The sequence below is a fragment of the Coturnix japonica genome, chromosome 4 (genome assembly GCF_054131305.1).
Source record: "Coturnix japonica strain WE chromosome 4, WE-NBRP24, whole genome shotgun sequence".
Taxonomy (NCBI): Eukaryota; Metazoa; Chordata; class Aves; order Galliformes; family Phasianidae; genus Coturnix; species Coturnix japonica.
The window spans coordinates 35,162,126-35,176,804 of record NC_140666.1 but is presented as its reverse complement, the minus strand read 5'-3'; the positions used below and the strand labels follow the sequence as shown (position 1 = coordinate 35,176,804).

The 14,679-nt window shown below is 36.3% G+C and overlaps 1 protein-coding gene across 18 annotated transcripts in view; it reads left to right on the top strand.

The window, feature by feature from the left end:
* Positions 1–14,679, top strand: part of INPP4B (inositol polyphosphate-4-phosphatase type II B) — a 248,411-nt gene that overhangs the window by 144,352 nt on the left and 89,380 nt on the right. For 8 of the 18 annotated variants that reach the window (XM_085544943.1, XM_015861147.3, XM_015861145.3 and 5 more), the window contains 4 exons: positions 2,296–2,375; positions 8,090–8,201; positions 8,539–8,706; positions 10,429–10,501. In XM_085544943.1, the coding sequence (XP_085401069.1) occupies positions 2,296–2,375; positions 8,090–8,201; positions 8,539–8,706; positions 10,429–10,501 (433 nt within the window). The remainder of the gene's footprint in view (positions 1–2,295; positions 2,376–8,089; positions 8,202–8,538; positions 8,707–10,428; positions 10,502–14,679) is intronic. The other 10 variants (XM_015861150.3, XM_015861149.3, XM_085544947.1 and 7 more) reach the window with 2 other exon arrangements.

Below are 14,679 nucleotides of genomic sequence, written 5' to 3'. Positions count from 1 at the left end.
CAGCACTTCAGCTAATGTTCAGAAAACCTGTAATTTGGCAGCACTTTCAGGCTTAGTGAAATAATCAATGTGTTTCATCTTTTTATGTAACTGTTACAGAGACTTCTCTCTTTGGCTAGGTGGGATAATTCATCAAACTAGTCAAGACTCATTTTTTCAGATTTATAACCATAAGTACTCCACTACCAAAATTATTGGAATATTGCTCTGTAATTAGAGTTACAGCAGCTGTTCTGTTTGAAGTCTAATTTTAAAGTGCAAAGTTCAATTGGTTTGTAGACTGCCAGTTTAGGCCCCCAGGATACAAGATTTGTCTCCAAATCACTATGGAAAAAGTAATCTCCAGCATCATTTGAAATTAGACCCCTTGAACTCTCTGCATTTAGGTCATGGAATTATTCACAACTGTAGTTAATTTTGCTAAGAATTCCCAATTGCATTGCCAGGTAAAGGAAGTTTTATTATAAATAAGCATAAGTGTGAGACAAGCAAATAAGTGGATTTTATTTTTTTAACCCCATAAAATTATTCAACTTCCATTTTGTGATCCCGGAGAGCTAGTTGAAACTCTCAGAGATGGTTAGTGGATATAGTGCCCAAAGCTCCTAGATTTTATGAAATGACTGTGTAACCACCTCCTACCTTTGGTCATATATGGACTCCTACTTTGGATTCTCGAATGGATTTGTATTCTGCTGTACTGTAAAAAGAAGCACCAAACTTGTATCAGTTTTGTTCAGATCTCCCACTTCCTCTTTTCAAGTGGTAAGGTTGTAGATACAAACATTTAACTGCCATGAAATGCCAATGAAAGGCTGCTCTATAGAAGCTGTACTAAAGAATGTATTCTCATTGGACAGAGAAGGATGTGCTCTTTTAAGATGAGTAATCTGAGCTAACCGTGCCACCATACAGTTTTATAAGAAAAAAATGCTGTAATGACTGATCTAAAGGAAGATGAAAATGTCTGTGTGTCTACTCTAGCAAGGCTGTGCATCATCATACCTGGGCGTATTTCTAACAAGTATATGTTTCAGTTGGCAGTGAAAACTAACCAGATTTTATGTGACTGTGTCCTTTTTGTTGATAAATTTTGTATACACTTTTTTTTTTTGTTTTTTGCTTCCACTGTTTTCCTAGCCTTCCCTAGACTCTTAGCTTCTATCATTTTTCTTCTTCTAGTTAAGTGCCAACCAAAACACAGGAAATTACTACCTATTTTAAGCCTGTATTTGTGATAGGAATAAGCCATAATTGTTGATCTAACTTACCAACTTGAGTATGTTGTTGTGGCTTACCTAAAATGGGTATTGTGAGTTAAACGAAATGCATGAAAACCTATCTTAGTACAGACATAATAATATCTAAACTGAGATCTACATAACAAATATGTAAATATATGTAAATATTTAATATATAGCTGAGCCTTCTTGAAATAAAGCAGTCCGTGGTTTTTTTTTTTTGTTTGTTTTTGTTGTTCTTTTTTAACAAAAGGAAGATGATTACACAGTAGTAACAAATCCTCATTTTCCCCCAAGTTCACAGTTGGTCTCTGCATGTTGTGTGTTGATTTCACTCACATAAGAGCAGTTTGATTATTCTTTAATTTGGAGATCCAAGATTCCATATAGTTTTCAGTGGTATTTTATTTTGATTTCAACAGTAGAGTGAAATCAGGCTAGAGTGAAAAACACAGACACTGTGTTTCTTTTAATAATTTTAGTAAAAATGAAAAACAAACATTATCGTAGTATCATAAGGTTGGAAAGGTCCTACAAGATCATCTAGGCCAACCGTCCTCCCGTTACTGTAGCTACAGCAAACCACTAAACCATATCTTGTAGCTCCTCATCCAGATGCCTCTTGAACACTGCCCTGTTTGTTTCCCAGGAGAAAAGGCCAAGCACCTCTGCATCCTCCCTTCAGGAAATTGTAGACTGTAATGAGGTCTCCCCTGAGCCTCCTCTTCTCCAGGCTAAACAATCCCAGTTCCTTGAGCTGCTCCTCATAACACTTGTGCTTCAGACTCCTCATCAGTTTTGTTGCCCTTCTCTGGACATGTTCCAGGGCCTTGATGTCTTTCTTGTAGTGAGGAGCCCAAAACTGAACACAATACTCGAGATGCAGCCTCACCAGAGGCAAATTATTCACAAGTAATTTCTATCATATAATTTTTCAAACTAGTATGCTGGGATGTTTCTAGGTACCAAAGAAAGATTGGAAGACCAAAAAGTAACAATTGAAACTTCAAAAATTGATAGAGATTTTCTCTTTTCTTTCTGCTTCATTTCATAGCGAACCTTCCTGGGCTGTACAACTTTTACAGTAGGAGACTTGGTGAAGTCAAAGGAACAACAGTTGACCCTTACCCTCAGGTAACTGTTTTCATCTGTAGTAAGCCAGATCAAGTTAATAATCCATCTCATTGGGTGATTCCTGTTTTACTGTTAGAAACTCCATATTTTGTTGCTTATGCTAGAAGTCAGCTTGAAGTGCTTCTGTTTCTCCATACACTAAGACAAAAAGAAATACCAATTACTGAAGCTGATAAGAAAAGGTTAGTGTTTTTTTGGTGTAAACACGTGGAAGAATTTCAGTGAACTAAAAGGTAGAGGATTTTGTTTCACAATTTCCATTAGAAAGGAGTGTAATATTCTCAGTTTGGTTTCATAAGTGTATCTTAAAGAATAACAATTTTACAGTTTGCTGCCAGAGGGCTAAATGTCTAAATGACAGTGGGGGTTGATGTACAACACTGTTCAGTGACACAACACACATATCTGCAGGAGAGTCATGACCAGTGTTTGAAAACTAGGGTAGTGATTAATAGATATTTATTAAAGCTCTGAACTGAAGAATACAGTTTTTACCTTTGGTGCTGACTTTCGGTTATAACATTAAGATATAAATGAAAACCATTTTTAAGATTAGGGGAAATATTTTAGCTTGTGATTTTTCAGTATGAATCCATTGGACTGGACATGGTATTGATTTGCAATTTTTGCAAGCGCAATGGAATTTCATTTGGGATGACTGGATAGGCGTAGGTAAAATTCTCTGAGCATCATGTTTCTACATAGCACAATTTTGAGGGTAATAAGATGTGACTAAGAAAGCTGAGAGTCGTGGTAGAAGATACTCTTAAGTCTTCTGGTATATATTCTGCCTTCAGTATTACACATAGGTGCCATAGAAAAATTGTGCTACATATTTTATTCTGCATATGAGTTGAACATGAAACCAGCCTTGAGTTCATTGTTCGAAGTCCAATGTTCATTGCCATTGTCACAGTTCCATCATGTTTTTGTATGTTTGTATGTTAGCCTGTACTAACTGCATTTGTTTTGTATTATGCACTAGAGAATGGGGCTGCCTGCTTGACTGGAAATCATACCAGTTGCTTTTCAGGCAGTCAGTGGCTTTGTCATTTATAATTAACACTGTTATGCAAATACACAGTCTGTTTCTCTTTTTCTTTCTGTTCTTAAGCCATTTTTTTGGGATGAAAGGTATAGCCGTGGGAACAAGTTAGCAGGCCTGAATTTGCATATTCACTGTGCAGTTATGGGACTCAATGAGAAGTGCATTGGAGGCAATCATTTTCAGTCCATCTAGCTCACCTGCTAGCTTGTTTCTTCCTTCTTTTCTGGATGCTTGTGTCAGCCTTTTATCGCTAGAGGTGTTGAGATGGATGTTTCTGATGCTCAGGACAGTTCTAGGTAGCTCTTTGTCTCCTCTTTGATGAAACAGATATTAGCCTGGTGGTTCTCAAGGACTTGGGGTGGTAAGCAAACCCATGTATGTAATAAACTTTACAGTAATGTTAGAAGCATTACTAAGCAGTTGTGGTTTTAAACCTGAGCTGAGTTCAAGACAACTTCAAAAGCATCTGGATTTGGCTTGGTAAACTAAACAACATTATGGCCTCAAGCTGTGCTAAGGTAAGTTTAGGTTGGACATTAGGAAAGACTTCTTTACAGAAATGGTAGTTAAAAACTGGAATCGGCTCCTCAGGGAGGTGGTCAAGTCACCAGCCCTGGATGTGTTTAAGAGCTGTTTGGATGTGGTGCTGAGAGAGATGATTTAGCAGAGTGTTGTTAGAGTTAGGGTGCTATGGTTAGGCTGAGGTTGGACTTGATCTTTGAAGTCTTTCCAACCTGAGTAATTCTATGATTCCATGTAGCACTAATGGAACTACTGCTTTAAGTCTGAAAACTACTGTTTCACTTGGTACTATGCCCCTAGGGTTTATGAGATGATGGGACTTTAATTGCTCCAGTGTAGGTGGGTGCAAACTGACATGGGACTATGGCTGCAGCAGATGGAGTGAGCACTGCAGGAGGAAGGCAGGTTGGACTGAGTGGGAAGGGATAGACTGAAACAGTGCCAGCTTTGCTACTGAAGCCTGCGTCCTCTGCTTCCAAATCTGGTTTAGAAGTCACTCTTCAAACGCTGTCCCCTTTATTGATAATATTCCAAATGCAGATGCTCTGTAGGCAAATATGGGGCAATTGGTGCTCTTTGTCCCAGGCTGCTTTAAATGAAATAAATCATCAGGAATCCAGTTCCACAAGCCAACTAGCATTGCAGCCAAATGTGGGCTTCTCACATTGACAGTTGCTTTATTCTTATTGTTCTATTCCACCTCCCTGCTGTGTGTGTCAGAAAAATCCATATACAGGTTTTTCAAGGTGCAGTCCATGTTATACTGAACTCCTGGGGTTTTGTAGTGCATCTTGTCTCATGGCTGTAAGCAGTTTGGCACAGGGACTGTCTTCATTGCAGTGTGTCACTGCAAGCTGCACTTTCAACTTTATTAAACAACAGCAAATAAGCTTTTCTAACCTAACGTATTTTGAAGCCCATTAATTATTTTCCTAATGATCTGCTTAACAATGTGTGCGTGTGATTGTTTTCTGTTTGTCCAAGCAAATTACCTGAAATATATACATATGCAGTAGTGTTTGTTTTAATTCGAAGTAAAATAATACAGATCTCCATCTTATTTCAGTGATCAGTTGCTTTTTTCCCCCCTACTGTGTAAATTCTGAGTAGTTCTCACTTTTAATTTTCTTTTAATCATAATTACCTCATTATGTTGCTTGATAGTTTTAAACCTATGACACGTCTGTTGTTTGAAGATGGTCAGGCACCAGTGTTATTTTAAGTTCAGTGTCTTATGTAGATAATGATGGTTTCTCCCTGGACATGTATAGAGTTCTTTAAGTACAACGTAATAGCCCCATTGTGTTATTCCATTGCATTGTCTTCTCTTGTAAATACTGTGTTTCATATTTTAATGTAACATATGTTTAAGAACAGATCAAGAGTGATTTTGAGGAGACAATCATCAAGAAAACTTGATAGAAAATAAAATTACATCAATTGCATTTCTTTGTACGTGTATGGAGAAAGCTTCCACACTTCGGTTGCCACATGTGCAGGCTAGCAATGCAGTCAACAATCACCACCACACTGAAGCAATGAAGAGGAATATTTAGTCCTCTAAAGCAATTCAGACAAGGACCAAGAAAGTGTAACTGGTGCTTTCATATATTTTTTTGTTTGTTTTATTTTGGAAGCAAACGTCATTGACTTTTACCAGTTCATTTGCAGACTGAGCTCATTTTTATTGAACTTCCAGTTATATTCTTAATTTTCCCTTATGTAATCTTGAATCAGACCTGTTTTTTATCTAGGTCGGTGTCAAACTTGCTGGTCTTTTTGACCTTAGAAATCATGTTTCCTAAAAAAAAAAAAAATGGAAGGGCAGGATTTTTCTTCTGATTGTCAAATGAATGATCAGGATTACAGCCAAGTTCTATTGCATATTGAAGTCAGCCTGCTGATGAGGTTGTCCCTTTGACGCTTTGATCAGGACACATTGAGTTGTTGAAAAAATTGTCAGTCTTGTAGCAATACACTGGCTCTGCTTTATGGAGTTGTATATGATATGCTAATGTCTTGTATGTTCCCTTTTTCCTTGGAGAAGCTGTGGTCCCTTAGTTGAAGTAACTTAGTTCACATGCTGGTTGTTATCTAGGAAGAAGAAAACAAACAACTCTGCTGTAGTATCTGAGAAGAATGTTCTAATTTCAGAAGGAACTTAAGTTGATTTTCATACATTTCAAATTATTATGTACTTTTGCTCATAAACACCCTTTAGACATTGAACCTTTCTACCTCATTATTTTTCTTTATATACTTCATTAATTAACATAGGCTTCTTTGGTTGCAAGGCTATTTAGAATTGGTTTGTTTTAATTGTTTCTTTTTTTTTTATTGTCAGTAATGAATTTGTCTTAAAGCAAGTGAAGCAATGACATGAAAAATATGGATAATTGTGTATTTTGAAAGGGTTTTATATAAAAACATTTGATTTGTGTAGCTGCACGATGAGTGTATTTTACTGAATCACACATTAAAGGTATAATGACTGGTAACAAAAATTACTTATTAAAATTGGAAGCTCAAAGTAGCTGTATTTATAAATGTACATATGTAAAATTTATGTATGTAAATAGTTTTTATTTAGCATGATAAATAAGTATTCATGCCCGAAAAGCTTGATGTGGGTGCTTAATGTCAATCACTTCAAAAACTCAACTTTCTCTGACCTAATTAAGACTTGATACAGCATGCAAAAATCAAGATTGTGTAAAATTGTGGTAGCCAGGGTTGTGCAGCTTTTATTTCAGTAATTAACTTGAGAAAGCCCAAGCACTGCACATGGCTGGAAGGCTGAGCCAACATGGGCCTGGCTTGACTGAGTGCAGGGCTTACATGCATCAGTGCTGTGTCTCTCAGAAGCTCCTGTGACCCCAAATGTAGTGGGCTTTATCTTGCCTACTTGCTCAGAGTTGTCATGTTGTACCATACTAGTGGTGTACTCCAGGGCCAATGCTTGGCTATGGGCTCTATCCTGGTAGGGAAAATTCTGAGAGTAGTAGTTGGTGTTCTTATTGATCCTTTACTAATACGATATGATGTGTTGTTGTTTTTTTTAAGATCTGTAAGCGTGTCCTTGCTAAACTTGTTTGTTGTTCTGCAGTGAGAATTTCCCTAGGAATGTGAAAGTTTTTATTGGAAATACTTGTCTAATGCTTATTTCTATGTATTTCCTTTGTGCTGCTCTACCACTTTGCATCTTTATTTCTGAGTTGTTATTGCCTCAAATCCATTTGTTTTAGTTCTTCCCCTCTGTGCTTTTCAATTTTGCTAAACTTAATATCATCATTGCTAATTTCTGCTTGGTAGGTGTTGTATTAGTTTTTTTCATTACTGTCAAATGGTCTGTTACATTTATTTCCTTCCTTCCAAAAAATCCAGCCATTCACAATAAGCCAGAGGAGACAGACTGTGTAATCTTGGTATTTTGAGTAAAGTTTTGCTTCAAGTGAAAGCCAAAAAGCATTGAATCATTTTAGAGTTTAAAGCCTTATTTTTCTGAAAGGTAGCGTGCAGTATTCTTTCTTTCAACATGTAATTGGAATTACCTTTCATTTTTTTCCCAAAACTATTTGCAGAAATAATTATATAGGAATTCACCTGCAATTATGTTATCCTTGCCCATTTAGTTTAAGAAGTGGAATGAGTCTGTATAATTACTCTGTAGAGATACTACAAAAAGAAAAGTGAGATTCAGATTTGTTGCACTCTTGAGATTTAGCAACAAATTTATTAACCTACTGAACATGTTCTTTGCAGATTGTTAGGAAACAAAGCATTAAACGGTGTACTGAGACTGCAGGTAATAAGTGAGCTATTGGCTTAGCAGGTAATGTCCCTTTTTCCCCGCAATCCACAGGCAGAATACCATCTAGAATGAAAACTTGACAATGTTCATGGATTCTTCCACCATTTATACAAGCTTCCAGTCCTCAGTTTTATGATGAAAACATTCCATGTTACAAGCAATATGCAGAAAACAAACATAATAAGCCTTATTGTTAATGCTTCCTTATAGATGTAAATACAGATATCTCTGCAGATATACAGAAGAAGGAACTAAACGTTTACTGAAAATATTTTTATTGATAGAGTTAGATGCTACTTATGACCCAGTGCCCTGGGATTTTTTTTTCCCCAGAACTTCTGATGGTGGAAAGACAGTTGGTACTATTGAAGTCAATCTTGTGAAGATGGGAGAGCTAGAAGATGGGGAACCAGGACACATCACAACAGATTCACAGGATCAAAAGGTATCAGCTCAGTTGATTGCACAAAATTAAATAGAAATATTAGTTGCCCCAGATACCTAAATTACTCATATCACATCGTGTTAAGTAGTTATTAAATAAATTGTGGGGTAAAGTACTGTTCACACTTAATCTCTCAAAAAATAAAAGTTAATTTTATGAAAAAATGCAGATTGATTCTGCATCATCTGTGATTGATTTCCCAGTCCCTCTCCTTTTTTAGAAAAAAATTAAAAAAGGGTTGATTTTGATTTCATCTGATCATCTTTAATCACTCCTGATCAACACCTGTCCATAGGGACACCATAAATATGATTTTATTTTTTTTTTCCTTGGACAGTTCCTCTGTTTTCTGCCATTGAAGTCCCATTCACGTGGATTTTTAAGTGCAGCCAGTGCCCACAATACTGAAAACCTGGAAAGAATGGCAGACAGGCAATCCAAAGAAGAGGTGAACCCCCCCTTAAAAAGGGACAGATTCAGCTGCATTTCAAGGGAGCATAAAATGGTGGGGAAAATCTACTGGTGTAGTGGGTGGCAGTGGTGATACTTCAATGCTAGAATAGGGAAGTGTTGAGCAGAGGGGGTGTGTAAGGATTTTGAATTCAGGCAAACATGGTGTGAGGCAGGAAGAAGAGCAGGAGGGGGTTGGAAAGGGTAGAAATGCTCTCCAGTAGGCAAGTCTTGAAGCCAGAAGTGGTGGAGATGCCAACTGGAGATGATACAGTGGGAATGGATTTGGAAAGGAAAAGGAGGAACAAAGGAGGGGTGGAAAGGATGGATGACAAGAAGCTTGGGCTAGGACAAGATTCAGAAACAACAGATTTGAGAAAATTCTACCAGGGGTTCAAGTTTAAGTACTGCATACTTTTTTATTTGGAGGTAACAGAAAAGAATGTGTATTTGGAGAGAATTAACACTGTTGTGAGTATCTTTTCTGCTCAGCCAAAATAGTGTAGAAAACTCTAAGGATATGTTGACCCTTGGGTTTTTTTAACCATTCTTGTTGTAAGGACCCCAAAGTCCTTTTAAAAACGTGGACTACTGGGACTAATTCCAAAGTGGCCAACAAATACTATGAAATCTTTCTTGTTTTGTACTCTAAAATGTCTACAAGATATGCAAAACCGTTTCTTTACCCTTATTTTTTATTTTTATTCTGTTTTAATGTGTTGAATGAGATTTGAGACGGTAATTTGATATGTCTGACTTGTGGAAGCCAAAAGGCTTTTAATAGACTTTTTCTGAGCTATTCTAATACTTCAAGAAAGAGCAACCTTGTGACAACTTTTGATCTTTATAGCAGTCCTTAGTTTTTATTGATTTGTTGCGTCATGGTGTTGCATCATGGAGCTATAGTTTGTATGATTGTAGTAGAGATGCAGTTTGAGTATATTCCCAAAAAAACAATTGCAAAAATGTAGAGATGCTGTATTACTTCAAAGACATAAGTTCTGAATTAGATTTGTTAACTCATTAGATAAACTATACATGGGTAACTACTCATGGAGGAATAAGCTGATAGTTCAGTTCTACCTGCAGTGTCAAGTGGTGGGGAGTACTTCATGTCTTGCTCTTTAGTTCAAGATCTGCAGCAGAAAATCTTAACAAGAGCCACAGTAACTGAGTTTCCTGTCACCTTCAGAAACCTTTCTTCTGACTGAGGGAGAAACATGAAAAATATTAATAATAGCATGTTTAAAAGTGGATTTATACCAGTTGATTTGTCTATTGACTTTTGATACTTTTACTTTATACACTAGCCTTATCAAAGGGAACATCTTCCAATTCACTTGTCACAGATGACTTTAATCACAAACCACAGCCATGTTTTAGAGATTTCTTGTGGCTCCTACTTCTGCCTTTTTTAATAATTCACTGAGTGCTTTCTGACACCATGTATGTGAAAGCTACCTTATTGAAAGAAATCCCTCTGAAAGCACATCACTTGTCAAAAGTTATTTTAGCCTGTGCTGTTGTACTGGCAGGAGATCTTTCTGTTCTATTACGGAATAGCTGACCATACGCTGTCATCTTCTCTGTAGTACTTCTGATTCTTTTGCCATATATTGGAACATACAGAGAGAGAAATGTAAATGGTAATTAATGGTAGGGTTGGGAAGTTATCAGTGTTCTTTTTAGTCTGCTACTTATGAGCTGCTTTTATAGATACTTATCAACTCCTTGTCATGCCACAATTTGCAAGTACAAACTTGTGTTTCTTTTGTAGTGTGCATTGGTTCGTGAGTGTACAGAACCCGAAGGTGTAAGTGGTAAAGACAACTTGCCTTCATTAAATGCAGGTGAGTATTTTAACTTCCATAAGAGGTGACTACTGGAATATCTGGTCTTGAAGAAATCACAGAAATTTGGAGCAGATCTCTTTAAGGACTCCTCATAACTTGTAGAGATTAATTAATATTTTATGTATTTTTGACTGTGTCATTTTCCTAACAAATGTGAAGAAATCTTTCAGACATGTAATGCTTTCTGTAATACTGCTGAAATCTCCCTCTCCAACATCTTTACAATTCAGTGATTTTTCAAGACTGTCATTGTCTTCAGTGGGCATGGAATTAACCTCATAAGTTTTTGTCATGTCATTGCATGACATCCTGTTAAAATAATTATGTCCTATTTGCAATTGAATACCCAGGGGAATTAATTTTTCTCATAGTTGATGGCATGGCAATTTTTGTTCAATCTGAAAGCTGTACCTCCTGAAACTGAGGAAGTGATGGGCAAGGCATTCTCAGTTCCAGTTCTGCTTTGGCCTTGTCTGTACTTCACTGAACTAGAATTCTCTTTCAATATACTGAGAAATATTACATGCTGATATGCTGCGCCATAAAGGTTTTACTAGCCCAAGTTTATGAATCTCTACTGTTATACAGTAACAATGTCACAAATAAGTTATATGTGTTATCTGAAACCACAGTACTGCCAAGTATTCTGTGCATTAGCTGCAGGCAGTTGAAGAGAAAGGTTACTGAAGTTTTAACATTTTTAAAACCTTTATCAAAACTTTTTCTTATTGCTTCACTGATAGGACAGGAAACACAGTAGTCCAGCTCTGCAGTCTGATGGAAGCACTAGAAACATAGCAAAATAGTCTTCCCATGCATGAATGAAAGGTGTATTTTTTCCTGTGATTTGTTGAGACTGTATCAGAACCAGAGAAAAACTTTTTAGAACTGCCATTTCTAGTTACTGATTCAATGGGAGGCTAGAATTGTTTGTGGAAAAGATATTCATTGAGAATTACTAAATGGAGAGGAAGCACGTCTGGTTACAGAAATTTCTGAACTGGAAGTAGCTGGAGGCAAGGAGAATTTGTAGGCATATATTTATGGCTTTTCTTGGAGACAAGGTACAGAGCCAGTTGGATGATCTGCTCAAACTTAATTCAGCTCCTTGATTCTGAATGTCATCCAGATAGTGAGTATCAAAGTAATTTTTAGTCAGAAAAAGTGTTGCTGATTGATTGCAAATGTATTCTTTCAGTTCATTGCCTTCTTTAGGTGAATTTGATCTTTTTGGTGGGCAGATGTTGTATTGTGGGGAATAAGTAGTGTTAAATTGTTGGAGCTCTCAAAGTAGATATCAGCTTTACAAATAATGAAGTTTGGGCCTCTGCCAAGAGTGAATGTGATTCACAGTGTATGTAGACAGCAGCGTAGGTATCTATGTTTATTGTTCTCATGTACAGTTACAGAACGTAAAATGAAAATTCCCAGCTCATCACCTTTTCCAGCGCTTTTGTGTATTTTCTTTTTAAAAAGAGTTGAGAGGATAGAGCAAAACTGAAGATGTGATATATGAGAAATGACAGTGCACGGATATTGGAAAGAGTTTTCAGGTGTAGGAAGTTTGTTCTAATAAGTACTTATTTCTCCATTTGCATCTTGTACTTGTGACTTCCTCTTCTTTCCCTAGCATTGCCTATGCTCTCGATAGACACCTGGCATCAACTTCAAGTTTTGTTATTCCCACTCTTTTCACCTTATTCTTATAGAATTCCCAGTTTCTTTTCTTATCAAATGCTTGCTTTCCTTTTCTACATCCAGCCTTGTTTCCCAACCAGTCAAGCTTCTTTCCCAGCATGTCTCCATGAGTGGGCTTTATATGGATTAAAGCTGTCCCTGTTGCCTTGAAATGGGCTTTCTGAAATGGGTACTAGTGTTGCCCTTAAGCATATTGTACCACATATTAGCTGTGTCCAAAAGAGGTATTCATCCACTATGTAGGAATGACACATCCACAGTTGTTTTAGTATTAGAAACTAGAAGTGATGCGTTTTCAACAGAAGTTGACCCCGAGTGCACATATGACATGTTTAGCTCAAGTCTATCTGTTTTAATATTTATATACTAAGATTTCTTTCCTAATGCTTAAATCACTGTCCGATCTTGGTGGATTGCCATGGATGTAGTAATTAGAAGATTCATTGTCAGAATTCAAGTTTATAAAGCATTAAGTGTTGCAGGTCTCATAATTCTAACATTGTAGACCTTCCTGTACTTTCTAGCCTCGTTCTCTGAACAGCTGGACCATTTTAGCTGAAAATTTCTAAAAAAAAAATCTGTTTAAATCAGACAAAATTCCATGTGGCAAAATCAGAGGCAAGAAATGAAAAGAAAGGAAGAAGAATAATGAGGTAGAAGGTGGGAATAGCAGCCTACCTGCAGTGTATATTGTCTGCACTACTCTCCTTGCTGTGTACATACAGAACTATGATAAACATATATTCCAGAAACATAGGTTTATTACATGTCTATGTTGCTGTAAACTGTTCTATCTCCCACATGTTATTTATCAGACACTCAAAACTATGAAACTGAAGAAAATACCCCTAAATTTTGGCATTCTTATGAAACTTAAAACTTTATGTATGGACCTCAGAATCCTCGAGTTATGATGCACTTAATGAGTGAGAGGAATGAGTATATTTCACAGATACCTATTTTAATTCCATTATATCCCCAAAGATTGAATCTATATGTCTCAATGCTGAGTTATTCATTTCTAATAGAGGAATACTTGCCAGCAAACCTATTGCCCTTTGCAATGGCAAAAAGAATAAAAGCAATTGAAATCAAGCAAAAATTAAGGATGCTGAACTTTATTTTATCAGAATACATCTATCCTAAGAAAGGAACATATAAATGCAAACACTAATATTAAATTAGTGTATGGTAGCAGCATGCTTTGATTTTTGTTGGGTAGGGAACAATAATGAAAGTGGAGTACTGGTTCTTTTATTATTTTTTTATTTACAGGGGAAGTAATGAGAAGTATATTGCATGGAGTAAAAAGTGCAGGGATCTTTAAAAATGGGAATGTCCAAAAGTATGAATAGTAAAATATATGGTATTGGCTTCAAAGCTTTGTACTATAAAGAAGCGATTTTAAAATAAATCTTTCCTTTTTTAAACCACTGAAGTTCATCTGAAATTGCCTTTTTCCAGTGCCCTATGTGATCAATGTCTAAATACAGGAAGGATTAAATTTATGAGACTTGTACTCATTTTAATAACTACTACTTATAAAATCTAATTCTAGACTTTCCATCCTTACTGTTTGGGTGCTAAAAGCCTTCTGGATTTCTTTTTTAGGCCACTTGGTGAAATTAGAAAGAAAAACGCATCTAAGAATTTTATGGAGTCACATAAACATTTCAGTGTTTCGCTTCACAGGAAAAGAAAATATTGTGCAATTCTTATTGTCGACCTCACAAAGTAGCGAGCTATAATGAAAGTTAGAATTATTTGGTTGCCTTCCAGTCTTTTTGTGTGCGTGTGTGTATGTGTTTATAAATGAAGCTTTCTTCATAAACCCATGGAAAGATGTTTTCTTTCTTTTCATTATCTTTTTTTTTTTTTTTTTTCCTAAAAGAACTGTAAATGATCTAGTCTGAAATTTCAGTAGCAGAGACATTACCTTTAAGTAGTATCTAAAACAACTTGCTAATTCTGAAAATGCTAAAGGAAAGAACTTTGGATCCATGTTTCCGAAGTGATACTAGTCTTGCTTGCTGTTATGCTGCAGTACTTTAAGTCTGTGTTTTTTTCAGTTGATTGTTGTCTTTTGTTGTTTTGTTTTACTGGTGGTGATGATAAAGAGTGATGCAGGGGGAAGAGACTGCTAAGTATACACTGCTTAGCTAACTGTTTTATGCACATGCATTAAGTTCTCACAGACAAATATGAATTCTGTGAATGTAATAGATTGAGTGCAGATTCAAGTGCTGTTCTTGGGAAAACTTGCTTTGAAAGCTTATTGGAAAATAAACATAAAAAGAAGAAATAGTGAAGACTTTTCCATCTAGGTCATCATTATTTGAAATCTCATGGTAAATGTTACCAGCCTGCTTCATAATGAACAGGTGGTGCAACTAAATAAATAAATGAGAGAAAGAAAAAAAATTACATGTTCCTATTTTAAGACAGTCCTAACTTAACCAGGCTTATTGAGCTCTCCT